The sequence below is a fragment of the Ischnura elegans genome, chromosome 9 (genome assembly GCF_921293095.1).
Source record: "Ischnura elegans chromosome 9, ioIscEleg1.1, whole genome shotgun sequence".
NCBI classification, from domain to species: Eukaryota; Metazoa; Arthropoda; class Insecta; order Odonata; family Coenagrionidae; genus Ischnura; species Ischnura elegans.
In genome coordinates, this window is record NC_060254.1 from 45,727,896 (window position 1) to 45,753,758 (window position 25,863).

The following is a 25,863-nucleotide window of genomic DNA, read 5'->3' on the forward strand; positions in this document are numbered from 1 at the left end:
TAAACAAATCTCCAAGCAATTGTTGATTATCAGTAATGTCCGTGTACTCTGTATGAATTCAAATCTTTTAACTTTGTAATAAATGAAGACGAAGCCACCAACGATATATCTGAATATTTAAAGTCCTTGGACGCACCTGGCTTACCACGGCACGATTTACAGCTAAAGGTAGGCTCTGTGTTCATGATCTTTCGAAACCTAAACCAACCAAAGCTATCCAACGGGACGTGTTTGGTTATAAAAAAAACTGATAATGAAAGTGATTCACGCCACTACACTCAAAGGAAAATTCAAAGATGAGGAAGTTCTCATTCCGAAGATTCCATTATCCCAACTTATATGCCCTTTTGAGCTTAAACGTATTCAATTTCCAATTCGTGTTGCATTCGTGATGACGATTAACAAATCGCATGGTCAGTCTTTCAGTTTTTGTGATGTTTGTTCTCATGTGTCAGTGAAAACCCATGATTTTCTCATGGTATATAATATGTGGTATGTTTAAGAGTCGGTAAACCATCTGCTGTATTTCTTCCTTCGCTTCAAGGGCGCAGCTAGGAATTAAGGATAGGCGCAGTTAATACTGGCGGGTCTGTAGAGTATAGAAAACTCGCCAAGGTAAGCGAGAGGTGTGGGGACCCTCCCCAGACATTTTTTCGGATAAAAGGTTCAAAATGGTAGGTTTTGCGGCTGTGTGAACAGTTAAATATTTTGTGTCTCATCTGTCCCCCTAATATTAATAACCAAATGTATTATAAAAAGATTTTCTGAGCTTTTGGGGGAGTTTTAACCCCCAAAAAACCCCCCTCGCTGAGTCCCTGCTTCTCTTCGCTATTTTTATTTAGCTTCATTCGCTTTATCTTGCGCCTGATAACAAAACAAAAACTGTTGTTTATCAGAAGGCGCTTGACGCAAGACATTAAACCCGAATGTGTAGGGCACACCGTGGTGCGTTTACGCATGCAGCACGTTTACGCAGTGCATTTTTTTCAAACAGAGATACTATAACTGGCGCGCCTAAAGTCATTTGATACGAATGCTGCTTAATAGGGGCTTTTCTTACACTATTTTGAGCATCAGTCAAGCGTCGGTCTAGCGTTGCTTTAACCTGCCCCGTGAACGAGCCAAGTTTACGCTACGGGCTTAGACCTAAAAACATTTTTTTACGGTTAATAACACAAATAGCCAACAACTGAATGCGTATAATTTTTATTTCATCAATATTTTCTCATTTAATTTATAATAAATCAAATATGATTAAAACGATACTGCCGCTCTTTATTTATAAATGGTGCAACTAAACTATAAGTTCATTGAATGTTAGGCGGTACGAAGTTCGCCGGGTCAGCTAGTTTTAATATAAAAGTTAAAAATATTTACATATAAATAAATTTTATATTAAAATTAAGAATATATTTTGTATGGTAATTGTTGCATGTAGTTTTTAACCCCAAATATTAGAATACCATTTGCCTGCCAGACCTCGGTGCCCCTCCAAAAAATTATCCTAAATCCACCCTTGTGTGGTATTGTACCTACAGGCTAACCAAGAGTTTTCAGCTTCAGCGAGCATAGGAGGATTAATATTTTAAGCATTTGAGGAAGGGGGGTGCACGACCCCCCCCCCAGATGCTTAAAATATTAACAGGACTTTTAACACGGTTATCATCACGTTTGTTTTGTTTTGTGTATCGCAGAGCGGGGGCCCCCCCCCCTTTGGGAACCACTGTTCTAAGGCTATAGATTTCAGCATTTAAATTATGGTATACAGAAGTAAAGGATACAAAAAAATAGAAAAAATTGAGAGAAAGGGAAGAGCAAGTAGGTATTAGACTAGACGTAGTGCATGACATAAAGAGGCGTTACAATGTTAAAACTAGAAGCCTTGCACTCATCCAAGCTGTTGATTAAATGTAATAAAAAAATGGGGATTGGTGCCACCTGAAAGGCTGATTCCAGGTGGCTCTGTCTGTCTTTGGCCTCATATTGTTTCCCAAGGTGCAACAGAATTATGAGAAATCAATCTCACCTAGTCCTGACAGTGGGCACAAGCCACATTTTAGAGGCACTGGGCCGGTAAGGCTTCACAATAAAGGGTTTCTAGCACCCACCTAGCTGCAGTGGACCAAAACAGAGGCTGCCACATGTTCATTCACTTTCTCTCAACCTGCTCCCATTGGCAGATATCTCCCAAATGATGAGCCACTTCTAAGAAGCAGCTAGAAGATGAAACTAAGCATGATCCGATAGGTCACAAAACAAAGAACAATATACAACTGCATATGATGCAGCATTAGGTCCCACCAGAGTCTGAACCGGGGAAAGGATATTCAGCTCCGCAGTGGGTGGTACATAAATGGATTATGTTCAGATGGAGAAGGTAACACACATTCAGCAATACATGATTATTTTCAAGTTAATAATAAGTAATCATGCAATATATGACGGCTGTTTTTCTTCAACCTCTGAAAGGTGGAGAACAAAAGACAGAGTGAATGATTATAAATTATTTCATAGCTAAATATTGAGCACACTTGTGGTGCCTTTTCGACATATTCGCCTTGGCGATTGAGGAATTGGTCATGCCTGTGTACGAGCTTAACTATACCTTCTTCATAGAATGTTGCAGCCAATGACTTCTAATGAATTTCGCCTTTGTCCTAAATCTCATCGCCTGATTGAAAACACTTCTCTGCTAGCCACATCTTCATTTCAGCATAAAAGTGGAAGTCACATGGCACTAGGTCAGCATGGAAAATGGGTCAACATGGTGGGTGATGGAAAATGTCCCATTGACATTGCTGAAGAAGCGGTTTGGCTGCATCAGTGCTGAGATGACAGGCATTGTCATGGATCAGAACACTTAAAAAAATCAGTATGTCTCTCCTTTTGTTTTGAATGGGAATGGACTTAAATTTTTCACACTGAACAGCTGTACTAACGTTTAAATTCTCTTTTATCGGCATAAAGGGCATGCTGACAATTCAATGCTGAAGCCGTTTGCCAAGTTTTCTGGCTGTCGCTACACAGTGCACACTTGGCAGGAGAATCAATTGAGGCAGTGTAGTCAATGATATTGCCACTAGCCTTAAACTAACATCTTATGGTCAGAAATGACTTGAACATGTGGATTGGAAGACACACAGTTGCCCTATCCACACAGTACCTGCCTGAAACTTGTACGGTGTTTTTGCTGAGTGATCGGAGGTTGAAAAAAAAAACAGTTCTCTTATTACCCAGGAGAGTGGGTAGGTTAAATAAAAAATCAAAATAATGACTCAAAAAAAGTGTGCATATGTCATCTTACAGTCCAAATTTTACCAATATGTATAAATAGGTACCTTGTCTTAAAATAAAAGCATGTAGAATTAGGAGGTATCCTTGGTGTAGACACCTTTTCCAAGACAACATACATTCATTTCTTCATCCATTCCTTACTTAATTGAATGCATAATTAACTGTAAATGAATAATGGTGATATTAATTATCCTGTACATTTAATTTTTAGTTTAATTGTAAATTCTACAAAGGAAAATCATATCATCCATATGCATAAACTTCCTTCATGATGATTTAACCAACTATGTACTAGTCCTCAAAGACTGCAGGCTTTAGTAGTCTAGGGCATGCACTTGGCCTTCCATTGCAGAATACAGCTGTACACGGACATGAAAAATTGAGATTATAACAATAACCACAAGTGTTTAGAGGTTTCAAAGCCCTTGATAATTACAGACCTCCCATCATTTTGTCCCTTAAAATTTTTACTGTCAAGGTTCCTCTGGCATAATATCCAGCTTAGTTCACATGGATACAGCTGTACTTCAAAACTAGAAAAACAACATTGGAGTGATCTTAACAGAGCCAGAAATGTAAACTGATCACTTCTGAGCCTAGAAATCCCGCAACAAATGATGGATACATCATGATCTGCAAATTAACATAAGGTGATGAGGAAGCTACATATGTACCATGAACCATGAACAAGCCCATTGAAACTTTATATTATCAAATAAATAATCAAAGGCTATTAGGACATAGAGGTTGACACCTTGGGAAATTCTCAACTTCAGTTTCGGCTCAGGAGTATGCTCTTGGCAAAATGTGAACAAAATAACTAGTGATGGGCACTGTGTGGGTGAGTCAGTTCAAACGTGCGATTCAGCAGATTGAACTGTGAGGCAAGAGTCTTATTTGCTGAGTCTCTCCGCACATGGCTCCCCACGAACAATAAGCGCTGGAGTTGTGTGAAGGGAAGTCAGACTCCATGCGCACATGACTCCCTCCTCATACATTGTGTGTGTTGGAGTGTGGGGCTCATCTCGCGTTTGGTGGATCCATGGCACTTTTTGAGAGTAGCTCACTGCTCAACTTTTCACGTCCCTTGAAAGATTTTTTCAATTCATTTTCTAGGAATTTCTCTTAAGAATCCCATATGACATCTATCACAATTCTCTTTCCTGCAATACCCTTACATCTTAAGTGAACAAGGGTTGAAGATGCCCATGTAAAAATTTTTTCATCAGCAAATTTAGGAAATTAAAACAAGACAAAAATGAAGCTAATGGTAATATGAAATTACATAATTTTAAACAATTATTTCAAGGAGTATTCCAGGAAATTTTGCATTTTAAAAGTTTGCTCAAAAATCACTCCCCCACTCACCACCTTCCCCTCCCATTCTTCGACTACCCTCTTTCCCTCCAAAACCCATGCTGAGTTGCACTGTACGAGAGGCTCTCGGAATTGTGCTGTGAGCAGTGAGGCAGCTCCGCAAAAAGAGTTGTTTATGCCGCCACTACTACCTACAAACTTTAAAGAATTCACATCAATAACTCCCGACTGCGTAACTTGAAAGACAGGTTGATACAATGCATTTGGAACACAATTCAATATTAATGAGTTAGCTCTGAGCAACTACGGTTAAAAGTTTCAAATGATATAATTTGGAGGTAAAAAGGTTAGTTTTCAACAAGTAATTGGCTACACATAAGTTCATCTTAACACTTTATTATAAAATTGGTAAAAAATAGAAACAAATAGGTTTCAATACATCAGGTACAATGTTAAATTATACACTGCTTTACCTAGATGATACATCAAGGCTGGGAATACCCATGATCAGCATCTGTTAAAAATACAAGAATACAAAAGTTAAGACAAAATAAATAAAATTGAATGAACACCAGCAAATAAGGAACTACAATGGTTAGTTAATACATACTTGAAATTTGGAAATATAACATGAGATAAAACCACTATAATCAAATAAAATCCTAAATGCATCATCCTGAAACTTATCTCTCTTCATATGAACTTTCAGACAAAAACTGCACTTCATTTACTACACTAGGTAATTAGTCCATATTTAAGGGCACACCATTGTAATATAGCAACCTTAAATCATCATGTGGCATCATTTTTTTCTATTTACTAGCAAATAACAATGAAATGTTCATCGATCACTACACAGCCTATTCAGTCAGTCACTACACACTTGAAGCACTTGCTAAAAAACATACAACCATGGAATAAATAACCATTGTCCCATTAAAAATCCAATAGGTAGTTCATTAGATAGATCCCTGATGCATACTCAATTTTTCTTGTAAAATTATTATTTTAACATGCTGAGCATCAGACACTACATGATTTCTTTCACTGAACAAAAATATTTTCTAGCTACTCTGTAATGGCAACAGAGTAATAGGCTAGGCAAAATCACAGATGGTATTTGGAAGGGTCGACTATTACCATGGCAAGGGAAGTTAAATGAAAGAGCAGAAAGTGGGGGATGAAAACTGCTCTGTGTAACTCTCCCGCCCTTATGGCCTGTCTTATTTGTAGTTACAATAGACTCTCCTTAATGTTATTACGAAGTAAAGTCATGGTCCTGACTAAAGGGACATATAAAGACATGGCAAAAGAAAAGATATTATGAATTTTTCCTTGGTACAGAAGCACATACCTCAGTTTCAGTCCCTATGGTCAGTAAAAGAACTTAGTATGAAGTTCAACTGAAAGCTGCAGTTAGCTTAGGCATTTGGGTGGAAGGCTATCAAATACTGTATATGTCTGGAAAGAATCCCCCCTTTTTTTAAAAAAATGCCCATGGTAAAAGTGAAGGGGGGGACTATATTCAAACACATTTTTTTTTTAACTTTTCCTGAAACTGAAGCCTCCAAATTAGGAGGGGGGACTATATTCAGAGGGGGGCTTTATTCGAAGAAATACGGTAATTACTTGATGCTACAACTATCACATTTCTAATGTTATTAGATGCTACGTGCTCTGATTATTGGAACATAAGGTCTTGCTATTTAGAATAAACCTTGCTAAGTATTTAGAGCACCCTAAATTCCACCATATAATGTGCACTCATATATAAACCACAGGATAACATTTGGCTGTCTTTCCATAATTTTCAGTAGAATGCACACTCATGCATGTATTATACATGGAACTCCTGCAGAATCTTGCCTACTCAAAGTCACATTTTCAGAACGACTGAAATTTGCATTTTTCACTGAGGCAAATAAAATTTCAACAATATTAGGCAAGAGAATGCATGGTGCAAGTGAAAACGCATGTCAAGCATATACATAATATGTACTTGAAAATTCAAGGTACTTTTCAAAGAATTGACAATTTATAAAAAAAGGCTAACTTTTTTAATTCTTCAACGACAACTACCTGTAATTTAAATCAACCACGGAAGATACAAAAATAATGAGTTCTTTAATTTCAATCTTCATAAAATACATGGGTAAAAGGTTTAAAACCATGAGGAAGAGAATTTTTTGCAAGGATTTATGTGTTAGTAATAACTAATAATCAGTGCAGGTAATTGCAAAGAAAAATAACAAAAGTGAATCTATGTTACTGCTTAATAAATCATGCTTCTAAATAGTAAGAGGGTGAAGAGAACAACAATACCCATGCAATCAGGTTCATTCAGAAAAGATTACAGTTACAATGCCAATACACTTTGTTACAGGGCTCAACAAACATGAAAGTCTACATTTACTTACCTTGATTACAACTCAGAAGTTTCTTCTTCATAAGCACTTCTCTCAATCACAGGGACTAATGGCTGTAGCTGAGGCTTTACTTCTACCTGTTGTTCCAAGATATTTTTGCATTTGGCCATATTATTTAGGATATGCTCCAAATGCCAGTGTTTCCGAAGCAAAGCATCATGAAAAGTGAACGGCCCATGACGGACACACCGAATACTAGTACATGCAGCAAGAGTATGATGCTTAATTGCTGTATCAAGCATTAAGTTTGCCAAGAAATCCTCATTTTCATTGATGCAGTGCACCTCTGGTGGAAAAATGAAAAATATCATTTCAGATTATATACTGGCCTACCCCTAAAAAACAAATATAATAGAGTAAATGTCACTGGTCTACACCTAAAAAAACAAATATGTATAATAGAGTAGATTTCTCTCAAGAGTAAAAGTTGGGATAAAAAATAGATCCTAGCCAAAAAATGTATCATAAAACTTGGACAATCTGCATGGACTGTTACATTATCAACAAGTCCAAACTTAACAAATTAGCCAACAAATGTATCTGTAAACATGTTTCATGTAAAATAAACTGACAAAAATTGTACATAAATCACTCTTATGGTCATAGAAGCAGAGAAGATGGATAAAATCATTAGTTTATCAGTATGTTTGCATCTATAAAAAATGACCCAATTATTTTGGATTGATAATGGTCTCTACATCACAAAATCAACACAAAAGCCATGAAACAAATATCAAAATGTAATCAATAGTTTCAGGCAAAATTTTGGTGAAATTGCATCTGGCCAAACAAAATAACTTTGTTACCCAATTTCACATATTTAACCCATTCGAGACAGAGGAGTTCTTGCCTTAGCATGACTGCTGCACTGAGCCCCAAGAGACTCTCCCGTACTCTTCGTACGGAGCATTGTTGCAGGATATTTGTTTAGAAAGGTCTTGCTGATAATCACGCACTCTCACCACCAACCTTTTTTGACCCTTCCTAGCGGGGACTCCGCATTATCTCGGACTTCAAGGGTAGTTGGGCTCCCTCCTTCTGGGGTTTATAAACCTACCAGCGGGATTGATTCGCTGTCAATCATGCTTCGTTTATATGAATTAGCAATGTGGATAATCGTTGCTTACACGTAAATTGCAGACTTCGAATTGAATTCCTCATTTCACTCTGAGAATTGTCAAATTTTGAACCAAGCTCTACCGTCAATATTAATGCATTAAATGCAGCAACAATTTCGCTGCTAATTTTATGCTGAAATAGAGATATTTATCATAGAATTTTGTTTAAATTGTAAACGCTGCTCAAAAGACAAAGAATTCAATTGTTAGTTAATATTTTTAAGAAAGGAACAAATATTTACTTCGAAAACTGACTGAATGAACAATTGAATGACCACTTACCTTACCACAAAGAGGGTTAATATAAGATGAGGGGTTCGGGTACCTGCTCCCGGATTTTGAGGATACGGCCCAAGTCCCACTTTGTTGGGTCCCGAAAATAAGACTTTGCAACCCGTGACCGTAATAAAATGGGGGAGATCAAGGAAAGGTATATTTTCAGATCTTACAAACTCCGTTATTATGATCCTCCGGTTTTCCAGTCCCGTGAACTTCATAATAATGAGAGTCTACTGTATAATGAGAACTCGTTATGATAGGTGGGTTGGAATTTATCAGTGGGAAATATTTTGGTAATCTTATAAGAAATTCTTCCAAGAATTGTACATATTCTACACCATTTCCTGACTATTTCATCTGCAAGGAGGGCTGGGAAAGTATTCTTCATGGCTTGTTTGCAGTGTTTGCTTTTGCAATGGTTGTTTATGAGTGGTGGTTCATCCATTGCTTGCTTCTATTTGTTTGATTATGTTCAGTTTTTTGGTATAGTTGATCTCTGACATGGGGATGTTAAATAGCCTGTGAGGAAGAGAATAAAAAGCAGCTAATTTGTATGAAAATGATGTCTAAATAAGGAATGAATAACTTGACTTGTGCATGAGTGTTTTCTAAATGTGCAGGAGTGTTTTTTAAAAAAATAACAAAGTTAGTGAACACAAGGTAATAAGACTCTAAATCCAGAAGTCTGTTATTAGCTACTGTAAAATTTTGCTTAAAAATTGCTTTCACAGAATAAAATGAAGAATTTATTGCAAAGTATACAAAAATTGGAGTACCATCATTGCGTCTTAAGTCGGACAGGGGGTGTGAAGTCGGTCACCGAGCAGTTCTGATTTAGAAATGATATGAATTGTTTCTGTTCGGCCCACTCACCAAGACGTAATATGATTGCGTAGCGTATAATGTTTCCTTTTGGAAGCATTCGTGACACCGCCTGTCTCCATTTAATTGGGCTCGAAGTTGTAACAAGATTAATTTCAGAAAAAATCTGGAGATAATGTTGCTGTCTAACTTTCACATGTCACCTCCGTCAATGTAGTTACAATCAGTATAAAGGTGTGTATAATCCTGAAGAAATATATTCTCTCCAAGTATACATTATTTACAATGTACTCAAATCTAAATTTTGAGCATCAAATAAATTTCCTGTCATTCCTTTTTGAGTCGGACAGCGTGCGGACATATCCCCGCCTGAAGTCGAACAGAGCAACGCCAAGTGACGAGAGAAGCGTACATGTGTGTGGTTTGTGTTTTTTGTGCTATGGAATTGAAGTGGTGTTATTTGGCCCAGAAAACGGATAAGTACCGTGATACTGAGAAGGCACTTGAGGAAGTTAGATTGAAGAAACTTTCAATCAGAGCTGCTTCCAAGAAATACCAGATCCCAAAGTCAACTCATTCTGATCATTTTTGTGGAAAACATCCCGGCAAACATGGAGCTCAGACAGCGTTTAATGAAGAAGATGAGGCAATTATCTGTGCAAATCTAAGGTTTCGGAATGGGGCTTTCCATTCACAAAATTTGATCTTCATATATTGGCCAAACAATACCTGGACAAAGCTAGACATTCTGAGCCACAATTTAAGAATAATTTGCCTGGAGAAGAATGGGCGGAAGGATTTCTCCGCAGATGCTGAACTCTCTTTGTATTCGTAGAAATATTGACTTGTAGAAATATTCCCATTAGGAGATCTATGGTAAGGTTTCGTTTCTATTATTTTAATTTCCAGTGCAAGTGTTGATTATTTTGTATTTTTCAAAGTTTCCTCCAAAACTTCCATTCATATTTACAGGTTGATCCTCAGCAATGCAAACAATATTTTGAACAGTTGAGAAAGACAATTGATGGGGTTCCTCCATCCAACATCCTCAATTATGACGAGACGAACCTGGATGACGACCCTGGTGGAAAAGTGTGCATATTCAAGAGGGGGACTAAATATCCTGAGCATATTTTGAACTCATCTAAATCTTCCACTTCCATCATGTTTGCAGGAACGGCAAGTGGGCGAACATTACCATTGTATGTGGTGTACAAATCAGAGAAAATGTGGGATCCATGGACCCTTGGGGGCCCTAGAAGTGCTGGATATAATAGGTCAGCATCCGGATGGTTCGACGAAATTACATTTATTGATTGATTTTCAGCCATCGTGATGCCATGGGCAAATAGCCTCATTGGCCCAAAAATGGTGATTGGTGATAATTTGCCCAGCCATTTTTGTGCGGATGCGATTAGAATGTGTGAGGAAAATGACTTTAGATTTGTGTGTCTCCCTCCCAATGCCACTCATCTGCTCCAGCCATTGGATGTGACATTTTTTCAGCCACTTAAAATGGCTTGGAGAGAAATTTTAACTGAAGAGTTGAGCCCAATGCCGCTGCTAATCTTATGGCTGGTTTCCGCACTGGCGGCATTCACTCATTATCCCCGGAGAATGTTCTGAAGAAGATCCCCAGTGGATTAGATACATCGAATATTAATGAAAGGAACTCGTCCGTGCAACTTGTGAGTGACTCAGTGATAGAACTGTTGGAGAAAATGTGATGCGGAGGCCAAAAGAGTAATGCCCCTCCAAAAAAAAAGAAAAATGAACGTCGAGCCTGGTAAGAGCATTACAGCTGCCGACGTTTTGAGGAAACGTCAGGAGGAAACCGATCTGGGCACGTCAGGTGCTAAAAAGAGCAAAACATATAAAATATCAGTGAAAATTTCTCATTTTAATGATTCAATGTTAGCGGTCACTTCCCTTACCCCGCACCACCTAAAACTGAAGTGCGGTCATTTGCATTGAAAAATCCACACCAGCTATACCTGACGTTAGGACTTCTGCATATGAAAGTAGTCACCAGCACTACCCAATTTTCAGCGCAAAAGGGTTAAATATGCAAAATTAACAAATATATATTTCTATTAATAAAACAAAATACAAAATAGTTCACAATTAGCAAACAAAACTTATAGGTTAGTTTAGCAAAGAAACTTACCAACAGTGTAATCTGGTGGGTCAAAGTTAATGCATTTCAACCCATATAGAACTGGTATCTTTCTGGACACTGGCCTAATGGGTCCTTGAACTGCAAGATCATATGCTGCCTGGCTTTGAGGATCCACACCAATTTGACTGAAAGAATAAACGATACTAGTTTTATTGATTGATCTACATACCTTGGCCTAATAATGGATACAACAGGTGCCCTAATTTTTTTTGCTAATTTAAATACAGTGAGTCCTAGTTCTACGTCACCCCGTTTAACGTCATTTCGCGATAACGTCACGAAAATTTTGAGACCCTCATTCGTTTATCGCACCTTCGCTTCGCGATAACGTCAAGGCTTTTAAATTTCGCGCGAGAAAAAAATGCGAAGCAGCGGGCGTTGCAGGTTGTTCGTTTTGTGGGCGGTAATACAGTCAGTCTAAACGAAGTGTAAAACGGTGTGTTTATTGTTAATTGTGATTACGGTTTTAGCAAATTGTCTGCAAAATGAATTCTTAGGTAGGTGCTCAAGGTTTTACTTGACATAATGGTTTTCAGGAACCTAAAAAGTGATCTCAAGGAATTTTTCCGTGTAGAACTCGGAGTTTTTGTCGTCACTTTTTTCGCCGTGTTTACAATAATTATTGTTCCTGTAACTGCGACGATGTTTCAGCGATGACGATGCCCAGGCGACGCTCGCCTGGGCGACCACCATAGCGATACCGCAAAACAAATGCGGGAAGATACAAAAATGGAGAAGGATTTGCGTCACTGCTGCTATTGTCGTCGATGAAGACAGGAACTCGTATTTATGCCATAGTTTGGCATTCCCATCGTGAAAAAACGCCCCAGATATGATACGCTAAAATTTTTTCGCGTAGGAATTGTGAGGTCTAGGAGCCGATATTCACTTTTTACATTGTTTCTTATGGGATATTATGTTTCGATTAACGTCATTTCGTTTATCGTCACATTTTTCAGGAACGGTAAGTGACGTTAAACGAGGACTCACTGTACAAAGAGGACAATGATATTGAAGGCGGAAGCACATTGATTCCATGAGTAGAAAATAAATAATGCATGAGTTGAGTTACTTAAAAAGAATGTCCTGCATTTGCACATGAACATATCCATCTCTCATTTTTGAAATGTGAATAAAAATGAAAATAGAGTCAAATGCATTCTATGATCAGCAGCACTATTAGGCATCATATACAGTAAAACCTCGTTAATTCAAAATTTAAGGCACCAACTTGGACATAAAATGATTTCACATTAAATCTACTTTCAGAAAGAAATTCAAATAAAATCAGAAATTTCAAACAAAATACTGCAGGACCACATATTTTTATCAATAGTTGCATAATGCAAGTAATTTAGGGCAGTTCATGGCCACATTCAAAATGATTTATATCAGGAAAATAAATGAAAACCTGTGCACTGACTCAAAAATTCATTTGCATAAGTGTTAGGACTTTGTCACTGTGTGCAGAAGCTCACCAGCTTCCACAACTCTGGTTTCTGTGAATTGATCACTGATGATTGATAATCAGGCTTCATATGCAAGGAGTACAAACATTGGGTTTCAATCCTATTAGGTATTACCAGCATTTTGGGAGATCTCATTTGGAGCATATTTGGCATCAGCGGCATGGCACATATCAGCTGTCTACATTGGTAGAGCAAAGACCTTAATTAAAAACCTCCAGATTACCAGTGTAAGCATTTGAGAAGTTGAAAGCACAACTCTTCAGTGATGACAGTAAACACAGATACTTGAGGGACAAAGTTAGTGTGATTAGGGGGTGGCTTGCCTGTAACACACATCCTTGCCAAGTGAGGGAAAATGATATATCAGCTAGGATACTCAACCAAACAGTTCTTTGCAAAAAGGGGTCATCAACCATTTGCAGTGACTCAGCTGTGAGAATGTAAGAAATGTGACAAGAGCGGAAAGAAAATTTGCAATAATGGTGCCAGGATTGAAAAGAAAGTTTCTTTCATTGAAAAATAAAGTAGATATTACACATTTCTGCAGGGTAACCATACTTTTCCATGTCTTGCTTAGGCTTTCCAACATATAAACTAATTCAACTTATGAACAAGGTCTTGGAACGCATCTTGTTCGTATGTCAAGGACTTACTGTAATTGTACTGCAAATGACTCAAGGACTTACTGTAATACAAATTTTAATGTTCCTGGACCAAGCATTACGAGACCAGTTTATGTTGGGCCTACACAACAAGGCCATTGTGCAAGCCTTATACTTGGAGGACGAGGACCTGTTCTTTGATAAGGCCATTGAAGTAGCTGCCTTGTGTGAGAAAGCTGCGAAGAAAGTAACAGCATGCTCAGCAGTGCAAAGTGAACGCAACGTCCATTTTGTTGCACGGGATGTTTGGTGGCCAAAATTGGACCAAGATTTGGAGCATTTAGCAAATTCCAGCATATCATATCTGTCAAACAAACCTGCACCTAGCAAGGCCCCTGTACAGTGCTGGGAATGGCCTGAAAGGCCTTGGAAAAGATTGCACGTGGATTTAGCGGGGCCCTTTCTGGGAAAGTTATTTTTGATCTTGGTTGACAGACAACAAAATGGCCTGAGGTTAGGGAAATCAAAAATAGTTCCGATGAAGAAATTTTGCTACAATTTTTGCTACTTTTGGGCTTCCCAAACTAATTGTATCTGATAATGGCTCTCCCTTTACCTCTGCACTGTTCGAGGAGTTTTGTGACCAAAATGGCATCAAGCACACCTTTTCTCCTCCCTACATCCAGCCTCAAATGGGGCTGCTGAAAATCTTTAAGAACAAGGTGAAGACTCTGATGGAGCAGGGAACACATTTGCCCTTTGCTTTGCCTCGTTACCTGTTTCAATACAGTATTACTCCTCATGTAACTACGGGTGAATCCCCTTGTGTGTTAATGTTTGGAAGGACAATTCATTCTCAGCTATCATTAGTGAAACTAAACCTTGGAAACACTGTAAACAACAAACAGAGAGCGCAAATGGTGGCACAAGGTGGAACATTCCTTAGAGTGTAGCATAAAAATGAAAGAGTGAAGGTGAAAGTGTATCCTTGTGGTCAGACAAAATGGACTTCATGAGTTGTAAAGGAAGTGTTTGGATCCAGGTTGTACTCTGTGTTAACAGATGAGGGTGTTCTCGTCCACAGGTACATTAACTAATTGAGAGCAAGGGGAAGCCTTGAATCAGCAGGGATGGAGGTGGAATCAACTGAAAGAGAACCAGTACTGTAGAGCAAAACCACTGAAGCACCAGAGGAAGAGGAAACCACTTTCTAAGGGAGAGATAAATGACATGTGAACATGTATGGCTGGGACTGACAAGGGGAGGGAAAATATGAAGTACAGTCGGATCCGGATTTAACGTCTTCGCATTTAACGTTTTTCCGCATTTAGCGTTTATTTTTTGCGGTCCCAATTCATTCCCTATTAGGACAATGTAAAAATTATCCGTATTTACTGTTTCCGCATTTTGTGTTTTTCCGCATTTATGGTCGTAAAAATTTTTCCCGCACAAGATTTTTTTGCCCGATTTAACGTTTTTTCATGACGGCTCATGCAAATGATTATCAAAATCTTCGAATTTCTGCTCATCGACAAGAAGTCTCTCATGAAAGTTTACCAAGAGTCATTAGAATCTACCGGAGAACGCTCCTTCAACTGCTTTCTTCCGCGAATGCAGCGCTGGGACCTTCAACTCGCAAGCTGGGTGATTTGTCCTCTCGTAATGTTTCGCTCCCCTTCTGATCCAAACACTTTTTGTATCAGATCCGATCTAATAGAGCTAAGTCATCCCTTGATAACCTCTAACTACCTTATCCTTCACTTCGTGAACTTCGATGATACGTGACGACTGATGACACGAGTTATCATCCGAGGGCCACTACAATGATGGTTTCCTCGTAATGTTTTCAATTGACGGCTTATGCCCCTTTCTACTCTACCCTCTACGGTCAGTCCATTGTTAGCCCAATATTTTTCCAGTCAGCTACTTTCTCTTTTCATAAGAGGCTCGATATCATTTGCGCAGTTCACTAGAAGATTATTTTTATAATCCATTCCAAGGTCAGTTTCCACGGAGGAACAGCGAAAGAACCGAGGAAGTGTTTCCCCTGTCATGATCGTGAGTGAAAACATTCTTTCCTAACGGAACAACATTATTTTACATCGTAATTTAGATATCCCGGAGCCTAGATACCAACATGCGGCTGGTTGATATCGCTGTCGATTCAAAGATCTGGTGCTATTTTATGTCTAAAGAGAATGACAATCGGAGTTTTGACAATGAGCCTCCTGAGCGCACATTTTGGATTTCGAGGTCATCCAAAAAAGGAGAATCTTATTTCTAGTACGCGTACAAGTCGATGGTGATTCAACTCGATGATAACACCAGATTCGTTGTCATATATCCGCGGCCTCATGCAGGTCGAATGGAGCCCGGAGAAGTTGCTTACGCGGCGCGCTGATCACCTTGACTCCGACTCACCATGTTTCTACTAGAAAAAAGATTCTCCTTTATTTCCTTATATTATATATATCCTTATATTATATTATGTATTGGAAAATCCGAAATGCACGTGGCACGTAATATAAATAGTTTAAGTTAATGTCGATACACACAGAGACACAAAAAAGAAACACTCACATTGAATAAATAAACTTGTGAAGCTATCGAAGCACTTCAGGCTTCTTCGTCAGCTGAAGAATGATTCATTCTTCAGCTGACGAAGAAGCCTGAAGTGCTTCGATAGCTTCACAAGTTTATTTATTCAATGTGAGTGTTTCTTTTTTGTGTCTCTGTGTGTATCGACATTAACTTAAACTACTTATATTATATTATATATATTATCTTATATTATATATAAGATTATCCAAAATGTGCGCACAGGAGGCTCATAAATCGCTCGTTTCGCCGAGGCAACAGAAAACGTTAAATTGGCAAAATTCCAGAAAACCTTCCTTTTCCTATATATTCGGTAGTTTATAATTCGAGATTAGCGATCTTCTGCTGTCCCTTTATTTCACTCATCTTTACTGATGCAATGACACGATTTTTCGAGTACCTACTTACACCTTTTTTTATTATATTAGAAATGCCATAGTCACTACATGTCACTTTTACAGAAAAAAATTTAAAATTTCTTCGAGGCCACTGAAATATGCGTAAAATGGAATCACTAATTTCCATAATAATATTCCGTATGGGAATGCTTTTAAGTTGATGAATATTATAATTTTCTTAAAATATTTCATTGAAACAATTGTCATCCTCTCATTACTTATTTTTACTACCCATTTTTTAGCTGATTCCTGAAAAGTATTATCCAACCTTAATTGGGCAAAGAACATTTAATCAATGAATTTGTTGCTGCATTTAGCACCTTTTAGTTACTTAAAATAATATTTTTTATTCATAAAAAGCCATTCCAATCATTACAGGCCCTAAAACCTGAAAAAAATGGCAGGTCCTCATTTAGTGTTTTTCCACATTTAGTGTTTTAAATTTTGTCCCCGCTGAAAAACCTTAAATCAGGATTCTACTGTACCCACTAAGGCTGAGAAAGGAGAGAATTATTTTTGATTTGTAAATGTGCATTCTCTTAAATGGAGGTAATATTGTTCAGATGTTTAAAACTATTAATATTAATTGATTCCTTCATTTTTTATCTTAAAATTACATCTTCGAGTTAACATTGTTGAGTATGTGTATATCTAGTATTGTTAATGCAAAGTGATCCCTTATTGGAAGGGGAGGATAGTAATATATTTGGGTTTTCATATGTATTATTTCTATGTAAAAGTGCATTTTGTTGTGCAATTGATTTGGTGCCAATAAACGGGGAGTAGCATTCCTGATCACTCAAGCTGCGACCATGAACGAGCTTGGTCACAACAGCGTCCACTTAGGTTAAAGTAAAAAGATCAAGTATAACACCAGGTTTGCATGCTTTAATATCATACTTGATAATGCAAACCAATGAGATGCTAACAAATTTCTGCAGACAATGTTTTTCCAATCTACACCAAAAAATAACATAAATCAATAATAAATGGTAAATAACTGCAATAATTAGGTGGTAAGTAATGCCAGAGAAAATGTAAGTTTCACATTGGTATCATAGCCAGGCCAGACAAAGGAGAGATACTCACTCAAATTATGTCCCACTGAGAATATGTTAAATACAATGTCCTAAAGATAAAATAGGTAGCCTAAATGATGATAATTACAGATAATACTTCCAGTATTTGACTAGAAAATCACAAATAATTCCCAGACATTAAGGTTTCAACAGTCTCTGAGATTAAATGTGACAGGCAAAAGGAGATGAAATAACATTAATATGGAATGAGTTCAGTTTTAAATTAATTAGTTGAACGAAGCACCCACAAGGGTAACAAAATAGGACACACGAAATATTTTATGCTCTACAACAGCTGACTTGGCAAACATTGATTTGCTATGCAAATTATGTATTTCTAGTGAGTATTTTGGTAGTCAAATAATAAATAGAACTTATTGTAAGTGTGTGGGGATGTGGTATATGACTGAAAAAGGAATGGCATGCTGTGAACCATGGCAACCTATAAAAAATAACAAAACACCAAACAGCCATTATTTTAATTCATTGTACTTTAGCATGTCTTAATCAATAAATTTCAAATTACATCTCTTCAACAAATTATGACAATTAAAAAAAGGAACATTATCAGTCTCTTAGTGCAATGGAGCGTACAAAATCTTTAGCCAACACAAACAAACTGGATGGTTTACTCACACACGAGAGTATGCCATGTATAATTGTCTGTGTGAAAAACATGGTGTACCCAAATCTAAGCCGCAAACAGACATTGTTTGACCTTGAGACTTGTTGACTGTCATTGCGAATGCCAAACTAATTGGAAAATAAACCCATTTAAATTCCATTGGGACATCTGTCTGAATAATAGAGATTGGTGGTAGTAATACGCATGTTCTCCTTAGAACTTTCCATTCAAAAAGTTCAACAAAGTTTTTCATCAATTTTTTAATGACTAATCGCTCGCCATTGCACAGCCATGGGGGGTTCTTGCAAAGCATATTTAACTGGAGATCCAACCTTGTTATAAATGGTGTCATGGGAAAGAAAATACATTCAAAAACTCCGGTGGATAATTTAAAGCTTTGCTGGTATTGTAAATGGTATTGATAGAAGAGATCTCATACTACATAAACAATACTGATGGTCGTCAAGAGGACAGTAAGCCAAAAATGCTAAAATTTCAGCATTTTCACGTATTGCTTTTCAAATTTCACCGTAAATCACGTGGAAAATGAAAATCGATTGCAAGAATAAGAATGTGCATTTCTTTTTCTTTCTAATGGCATATGTCTCAACTAAATGTGAGCATTATCATTAATTGAAATATGCAAAAGAAAAAAGGTCTGCTGGCTTTAAAAACAACTTCAGATGTATTTCTTATGGAAATGATTCAGGGCCTCATGGGCCAAGTGGAATAATGAAAAATAATTTACATTCTATTCTCAAACCTACTGAATACATACACAGGAATCAGTCGAGCCATTTTGGAGGAGTTTGGCTACAAAAAAGTGTGACATGAGAATTTTATGCATTAGATGGAGTTGTAAAAATGTTCAAGTTAACTGAGCAGTTAGAAGAAGTGGTAAAAAAAATTATTTTGTACTCACTGGAAAGCTTGTTGCTGGTGATTCGCTTGAATGGCAGCAAGAATTCTATCTAGTCCACTACGCCTTACACTCTTGAATGATGCTTTTTCTATGACTCGTGAATACGGAGACATAAAGCAGGTATCAGTGGCTTGGCCAAGGCGGGCAGAAACATGATAAACTCGCAATGGACGCCCCTCATCAAATTTTATGGCTGACTTAATTCCATCTGCTCCAATACCAAAAACTGGAAAGCAAGAATCATAGTTCAAAAATAAATGATGAATTCAACTAGACATAACATACCTCCTAGTATTCTAAAAGGAAGCAAAAGACATTACATTTGATCAAAATTCAAATTAATAGATCAAAAAGACTGCATAATTATTTTAAGCAGTGAAGATTAAGGTCTCAAGTTTGATACCACATCCGGTAGGCTCAACACTTAATAAAGATGAGCATGATGAAATTACACACTCAATATGATAAAATCACACCATATATATACATATATATATGTAATAGAAACACAAATAGATACACAATACATATGCTTGATAACAGAGTGCAATATGTAGATATGCAACATTATTAGCATGGTAAAATTTTAAATGACAAACAATTAAAGACCATGTCAACAGGGTAATTTTTGTCCCTCATACCATTCACAGTAAGCAGTTGCAACTTCATGTAGCCACTACTAGCCCATCACATGGACTTACTGGCTTCCACAATTTGCCAGTAAATAGTGAACATTATACAACCCTCCTCCTTTGTTTGTAGCATCATAAAAACAACTAACTATTCCAATTAACACATGATTTATTGACTTGTGCTTACCTGAATAAGCATGTGTTTAGCAAGATACTAACATTTCAAGGAAAGTAGGTCTTTCTGTGGACTATTCTATGAAAGAAATTGCATTCTCAATTGCTTTAGAGAGAGCAATTTTCCAAGGATCCACAAGCCAAGAGAAGACCTAGGGTAAATATCAAAATTAAACCAACAAACAGCCCAATAAAGGTGGATATCATTTCATCCAACACACAAGCAATTAGCAATTGAGCTGTCCAAAAAGGCAACAATAGCTGTAAGTAATGGTGACTGAGCCATATAACTGCCACCTAATCAAACAGAAGCCACAAAAATTGCCCCAAGGGATACAGCCTTAAATATTACTAGCAATATTTGATGGCAACTGCAACTGAATAACTAAAGTGAAGTTCATAGAATAAAAATGTGGTGACAAGACAGCATTTCTGTCAGCAGATTAGCCGTGTTGTGCAGCCAAGATTGTCCCTTGCAATTAAATTAGCATGGTTAGACATTTTGTGTCTTACAACTAAAGGTAGTACAATTGAGAGAGACTTCCCATATAAATGAATGCATTTACATCAGGCAAACCCACACAGCACAAAACCAGAGAATTCTTCATACAAACCATGATTACGTTAACAGAATTGAAATACCTACATTCATTATTAAAGGGAGAAAAGGTGTGGATAGGAGACCTCCATCTAAACACTAAATTCAGACAGGTCGATACCTCCACAGCAAAAACGCTCAACAATCGCCCACCGAATCAAATCCGCTCATATAGTAGCCCAACAATACGGATCCGCTCAGCTGGTAGTAGCCGCAGCATAAACGCTCACCTCTGAAGCTTGGAGAATTGGAGGTGAGCGGTTATGCTCCAGTTGCTGCCAGCTGAGCACACTCGTACTATTGGGCTACTGGATGAGCAGATTTGATTTGGTCGGCGATTGTTGAGTGTTTTTGCAATGGAGGTATCGAGGAGTAAATGAGTGATTAGGGAAGAAAAATGTGTAATGCCTTAAGTATAAAAGACAAAAGTTTCATAATGCTGGGCACTCCAGTGGTGTCAAAAAGAAAATTTCTATGATGCGACCAACACAATTTGAGGTGTACAATTAGAAATGGGTGGTACCAACCTAATGGACAGAGGGATAAATCACTGCAGGGTGGGTAGACGTATGAGTGTTTCTACATAACTGGCGTACAGGGGTTCAAAAATTCAATTTGAGATAAATGGACTCTTCAAAGTCCTTATATGGAGTAAATATTCCAAATTTTTTAATATGTACTAGTTTCTCCTTATGTTCTTACCATTTTTTACAAAAATGCTGAGGAAGTGAGCTTTCCTTTCATATATGCAAATGATGCCATTTACAAAGACATTCTATTACAGCAGATTTCTCTACTAAGATACGATTTTTCTATGAAAATTTCCAGTTAACCATCCTCCCCAATCATGACTATGCCTTATCAATCCCTTTAATAGATACTTGGAAGTAGCATGTTCACGCAAAGGAATGTAATGCAACAGTGCATCATTTTGGTGTCAGTCAGTGACAATTGACATACATTTTTTTCCACTCACAGAAATCGAGGGATGCAGGAGATAAATAGTTTCGTATCCAAATCAAGTCCATCCCAAGGATGTAGGCTCAGAAATAAAACATTCCCTAGTACTCACAGTTTTTGTTCCTAAGTGCTGTCACCAACTGACATTTTAACTTTACGTTATACACAAGTATCCCCAAGTTTCAAATTTCGGAGCATGTCCTTCACTGCCCCTGATAGGCACACCAAATTCTTAGAATAATATTTCCCCAAAGTAATAATGCTATATCAGATTTATTCTCCTTCCTAATATTTTTGTTAACAAAGTGGAGCATTGCATTTTGTTTGTCAATTATTGACTTTGGCTTCATTGTTATTAAAAGGGTTAGAACGCCACATCGATACCTTTGTTGTGAAAATTGAACAAAGGAGTGGAATGATTGTTTATATCTGCTATCGTTACACATGCCATACGTCAAGATTAGTCACAATGGCAAAGATGGGAGCAGAGATGATTGTCAGCACCTCAATGAGATTCAGAGTACTCGCAGAGATCATAAGAAGGTTTTAATATTCACGGATGTATTATGGCATGAAACGGATCCAGACAGATACCTTGAAAAGAAATCTTATAGGTCACTCGGATATTATGACGTCTTTCCAAGAACCAACCATGAACTACCCGAGAGATTGCCTTTGTGTATAGGGCCCCTGGTGTTCTTTTCTAAAGATATCAGAGACTCCATTCTTATAACGAGTGCATTCAGGGGGAGTGAGTCCTCACTCACCACAAGAGCTGTCTACTTTGTAGCATATTTTCAATCATCCTGAATTGAAAAAATTGAGTGGGCACAACATAGGAGCTTTTGAACCATCTAGCAACACAGCATTGGCCACCTAGAGCCAATATTTGAGCTCCCACCAATCTGAGACGAGTACTTCAGCATGTGGCAGCTGAATAGATCTCTCTCTAAGAAATGACTGATGCTGAATGTGCCCATTTCCTAAACAGAATATAGAACCTTCGATTTTTAGGGTAACAACACCAGGAGAAAGTTAAAAATTATTCAAACGGCATGTGAAATCAAATGCACTTTAACCTTCAATTACTCAATCAGAAATGGCAATACCAAGGGTAGAGATAAAATAAAAATTCTTATTTCTCTTAGAAAAACTTATTTACCAACTAAGGAAAAGTTCCACGGGGCAAGTAACTGGATGATTAATTTTACATTGTAGGCAATGTCAATGGATGAACATGAGTGCAAATAATAGTGCAAATGGTTACTCATTTCTAGTTACCGAATACACCTGATGATTTGCTCCCCATATGGGTGGCCCAATGGCATCTTATATCTTTTGGCACATATCTTGGTCCAATGACTTCCGGCATGTCGGCATAACTTGGGCTGGCAGTAACAGTGAGAGCTTTGTTTGGTTCTCCTTCGATGAAAACATGTGTTGTTGGGGGTCGACATTTCAACTCACATAAATCTAAAATTAAGCAATATTATTCACTTAAGCACATTTAGTATCAGACTTCAAAACATGTAAAAATATATGTCTTATTTTCAGATTTTCATAAACCACCCAAAAATTAAAATTTTAACTATACCAAAATAACATGTTCCAGAGATTAACGCCAATAATTTTAAAAGGGTACATACGAATTTAAAAATGTATTACAAAAAGCTCTGGTGAGCCTTTAAGAGCTTTATTTTTAACCTTGACTTTGAAAAATTGGTGAGAACACAAAAAATCCCTTATTTCCCTGAGAGGTGTAAGACGGACTCACCAGCTCATGCAAACACATAGTATACATGACTACAACTGTAGCACATAACCTTAGCAAGAACAATCAGGCATTAGACACCCTGCCCATTACTACTTCCTAGCATTGTCCTCGCAGCCTTGTAACTTATTGCTTTTTTTTCTGCCAACCTGGATTCCAATCAGATACAGGTTGTTATAACTCAATACTTATCATGGCAGAAGACTTAAATTAAGTAAAGACTCAAAGTGAGTAAATCACAGTGGAAGCCATTTTCAGATACATTTCCACAACTAGTATTTCCCTTACTAAGTTAGAATTACTGGAGCGATAGGGTTAAGTAGTGGAAATGGGGCTTTAGCAATAGACGTGGATATATAGCACTAAAAATTTTAATTGCAACGTTTCACAAGGCAGTAGACAACAGCGGCAGAACTCATGTGAGAAGTCACTGTTATTCAAGGAGTATACTTGGAAAGTTCAAGTAATGAATCCCAATACTCATTTAGCACCCAGCCAGTCCATTCATATATTGGGAATTGAGAACTTTATTTGCTAGTGAGTTTAGAACCACAATATTTTACTGGCCAATGTCAAAATAATGCCATCACAGCTCATTCAAAAGCCTCGATTCAGGCTTTGACGGTAAATTTCATTTTAATATTGTCTCACCAAACGCGAAAGAGAATTTGAAAACCTCACCTGAGCTGAGATTACTAATAACTCTGTTTCTTAATCCATATTTCGATATCCCTGCAGGCTTGTAGACACAAAATATACCATTTAAGAGCCGGTATGCCAAAGTAGCTTCTTCAATAACTACCATTGCCAAAACAGAGTAAAAATTGGCTGACACTAAGCTGCCATAGTAACCGTCATTTTTATGGGCAAGATATGCTTAGTAACCCTGGTAACGTTCTTCCTACCATTAAAAAATTAACAATGGCGTCAATTTAATTGACGGTAGCCAAAGTTAACGGACTAAAACAAACAACTCCTTAGCAACAACAACTTTAACCCGTTCCATCAGTCCAATCAACGAATTTCGATTATGTTTTGTCACTGCTTGCGAAAGGCACCTTACGAATGGTCTGCTTGCAGCTTGCCGGTCGTCTTTTTAAAGGTAATAACCGTTAAATTATGGTAAAACCGTACTAGTTATCGATAGTTTATCATTATTGTGATACTTAAGTCAAATATTCGAAAATTAGACGTAATTAAATCAGCAGGGGGCGATGATATAAATAGCCAAATAAGCTAAAATGGTGAGAAGTTGAGCACCAAGTTTGCATGTGGTCTAATATAACACGGAAATTGAAAGTGAGGACTCCCTCTCCTTCTTTCGTGAGAAAGTTATTTGAATAAATTATCGTATGAATGCCATGGTTTACTTGACCATATGTGTACGTTCCTGTAAAATAGGATCTTAATTGCAATTTTTTTTCTTAGCTAAATCGTTTACATTGGTGAGAGTTATGGCGACTAGTTGCCCCAAACTTGCTGGTGTTCCGGATGTTGAGATTGACAACGAGGGCAAATTCAAATATGTACTTATCAAAGTACACAGCCCAGGAAAAGACGGGAAGGAGGAGAACAAGAATATCGTCCGTGGATTCAAGTGGGCCCCTTACCATTGTGAGTGAATTCTGTGTTTTTAAGTTTTAAAAGTATCGTTTTACCATGAAATTCTTTGGAAAATATCTAGAGTCTTCGGTGTGAATTGCTTGCTTAAGATAGTTGCCGAGAAAAATCGTTATTTGACTTGTATGCCGCAGTTAAACGTTGTTTCCGTCATTTTCTGCTAGTGCCGAGTATCTTCATATTTCTCTCCACATTTTACATTGATATTTCTATTATAATGAGAAATATTCGGGCTTAGCACCCATAGAAACTTGAATTTATGCCTTGAAACGTCGTATACCCCTAAATTCTTTGACATCATTTTGAGTCCTTGTCATCCACCTTTTCTGGGACTTACATAATTTTATGAGAGATTATTTTACATTATTTTATATAGAAGAGTTGCTTTTGTTTTTTAGTGCCCGTGCCTACAGTTACTTTATCTATCCATCCACCAAAAAGAATATCAGTTACCCTTTTTTTCAAGATTCTGGTATTCTTTGGCTAATTTCATTGGACCTATACAATTAGAGTCTCCAATCAGAAAGGCATATTCTAGACATCTAGTAGATATTTTAAATATCCAAGACATTGAAGACATATTCTAGACATCTAGTGGGTCTTTAAGATATCCAAGACATTGTAGACATGCTCTAGATATCTAGAAGATATTTTGTGCTATGTGGGGGGGGGGGTTTCCGGGATAAACCCCCCCTTGAGCCTTTGAAAGAGGCACCAAAAACAAGTAAGATGGACACAATGAATAAAAAAGTACTTTATTTTAATATACATGAGTACAAAAGTACTGTTACTACCAAGTCCCTAAAAATCATATTTTTAAGCATCGAAAATCTCCTGACCCATTGTCCTGGGGTGTTTTCCTAACGCTCTGGAAGGACCCCAAAATCTCCAGTAAACCACCCCCCCCCCCATTTCAAAATCCTGGCTACACTACTGATTGATGAGAGCCAGTATTAATTAATAATGCATTTAAAAGAGTA

At 37.4% G+C, this 25,863-nt stretch overlaps 1 protein-coding gene across 1 annotated transcript; it reads right to left on the minus strand.

The window, feature by feature from the left end:
* Positions 1-4,991: 4,991 nt before the first annotated feature.
* On the minus strand, positions 4,992-24,286 carry LOC124165060 (mitochondrial mRNA pseudouridine synthase Trub2). Its single transcript, XM_046542302.1, has 6 exons — positions 23,945-24,286; positions 22,774-22,965; positions 19,129-19,354; positions 11,424-11,560; positions 7,029-7,323; positions 4,992-5,125 (listed from the first exon to the last, which is right to left on the minus strand). Exons 1-5 carry the CDS (start codon positions 24,066-24,068, stop codon positions 7,034-7,036), a joined length of 969 nt encoding a protein of 322 aa, XP_046398258.1. The 5' UTR covers positions 24,069-24,286; the 3' UTR covers positions 4,992-5,125; positions 7,029-7,033.
* Between the last annotated feature and the right edge of the window lie 1,577 nt (positions 24,287-25,863).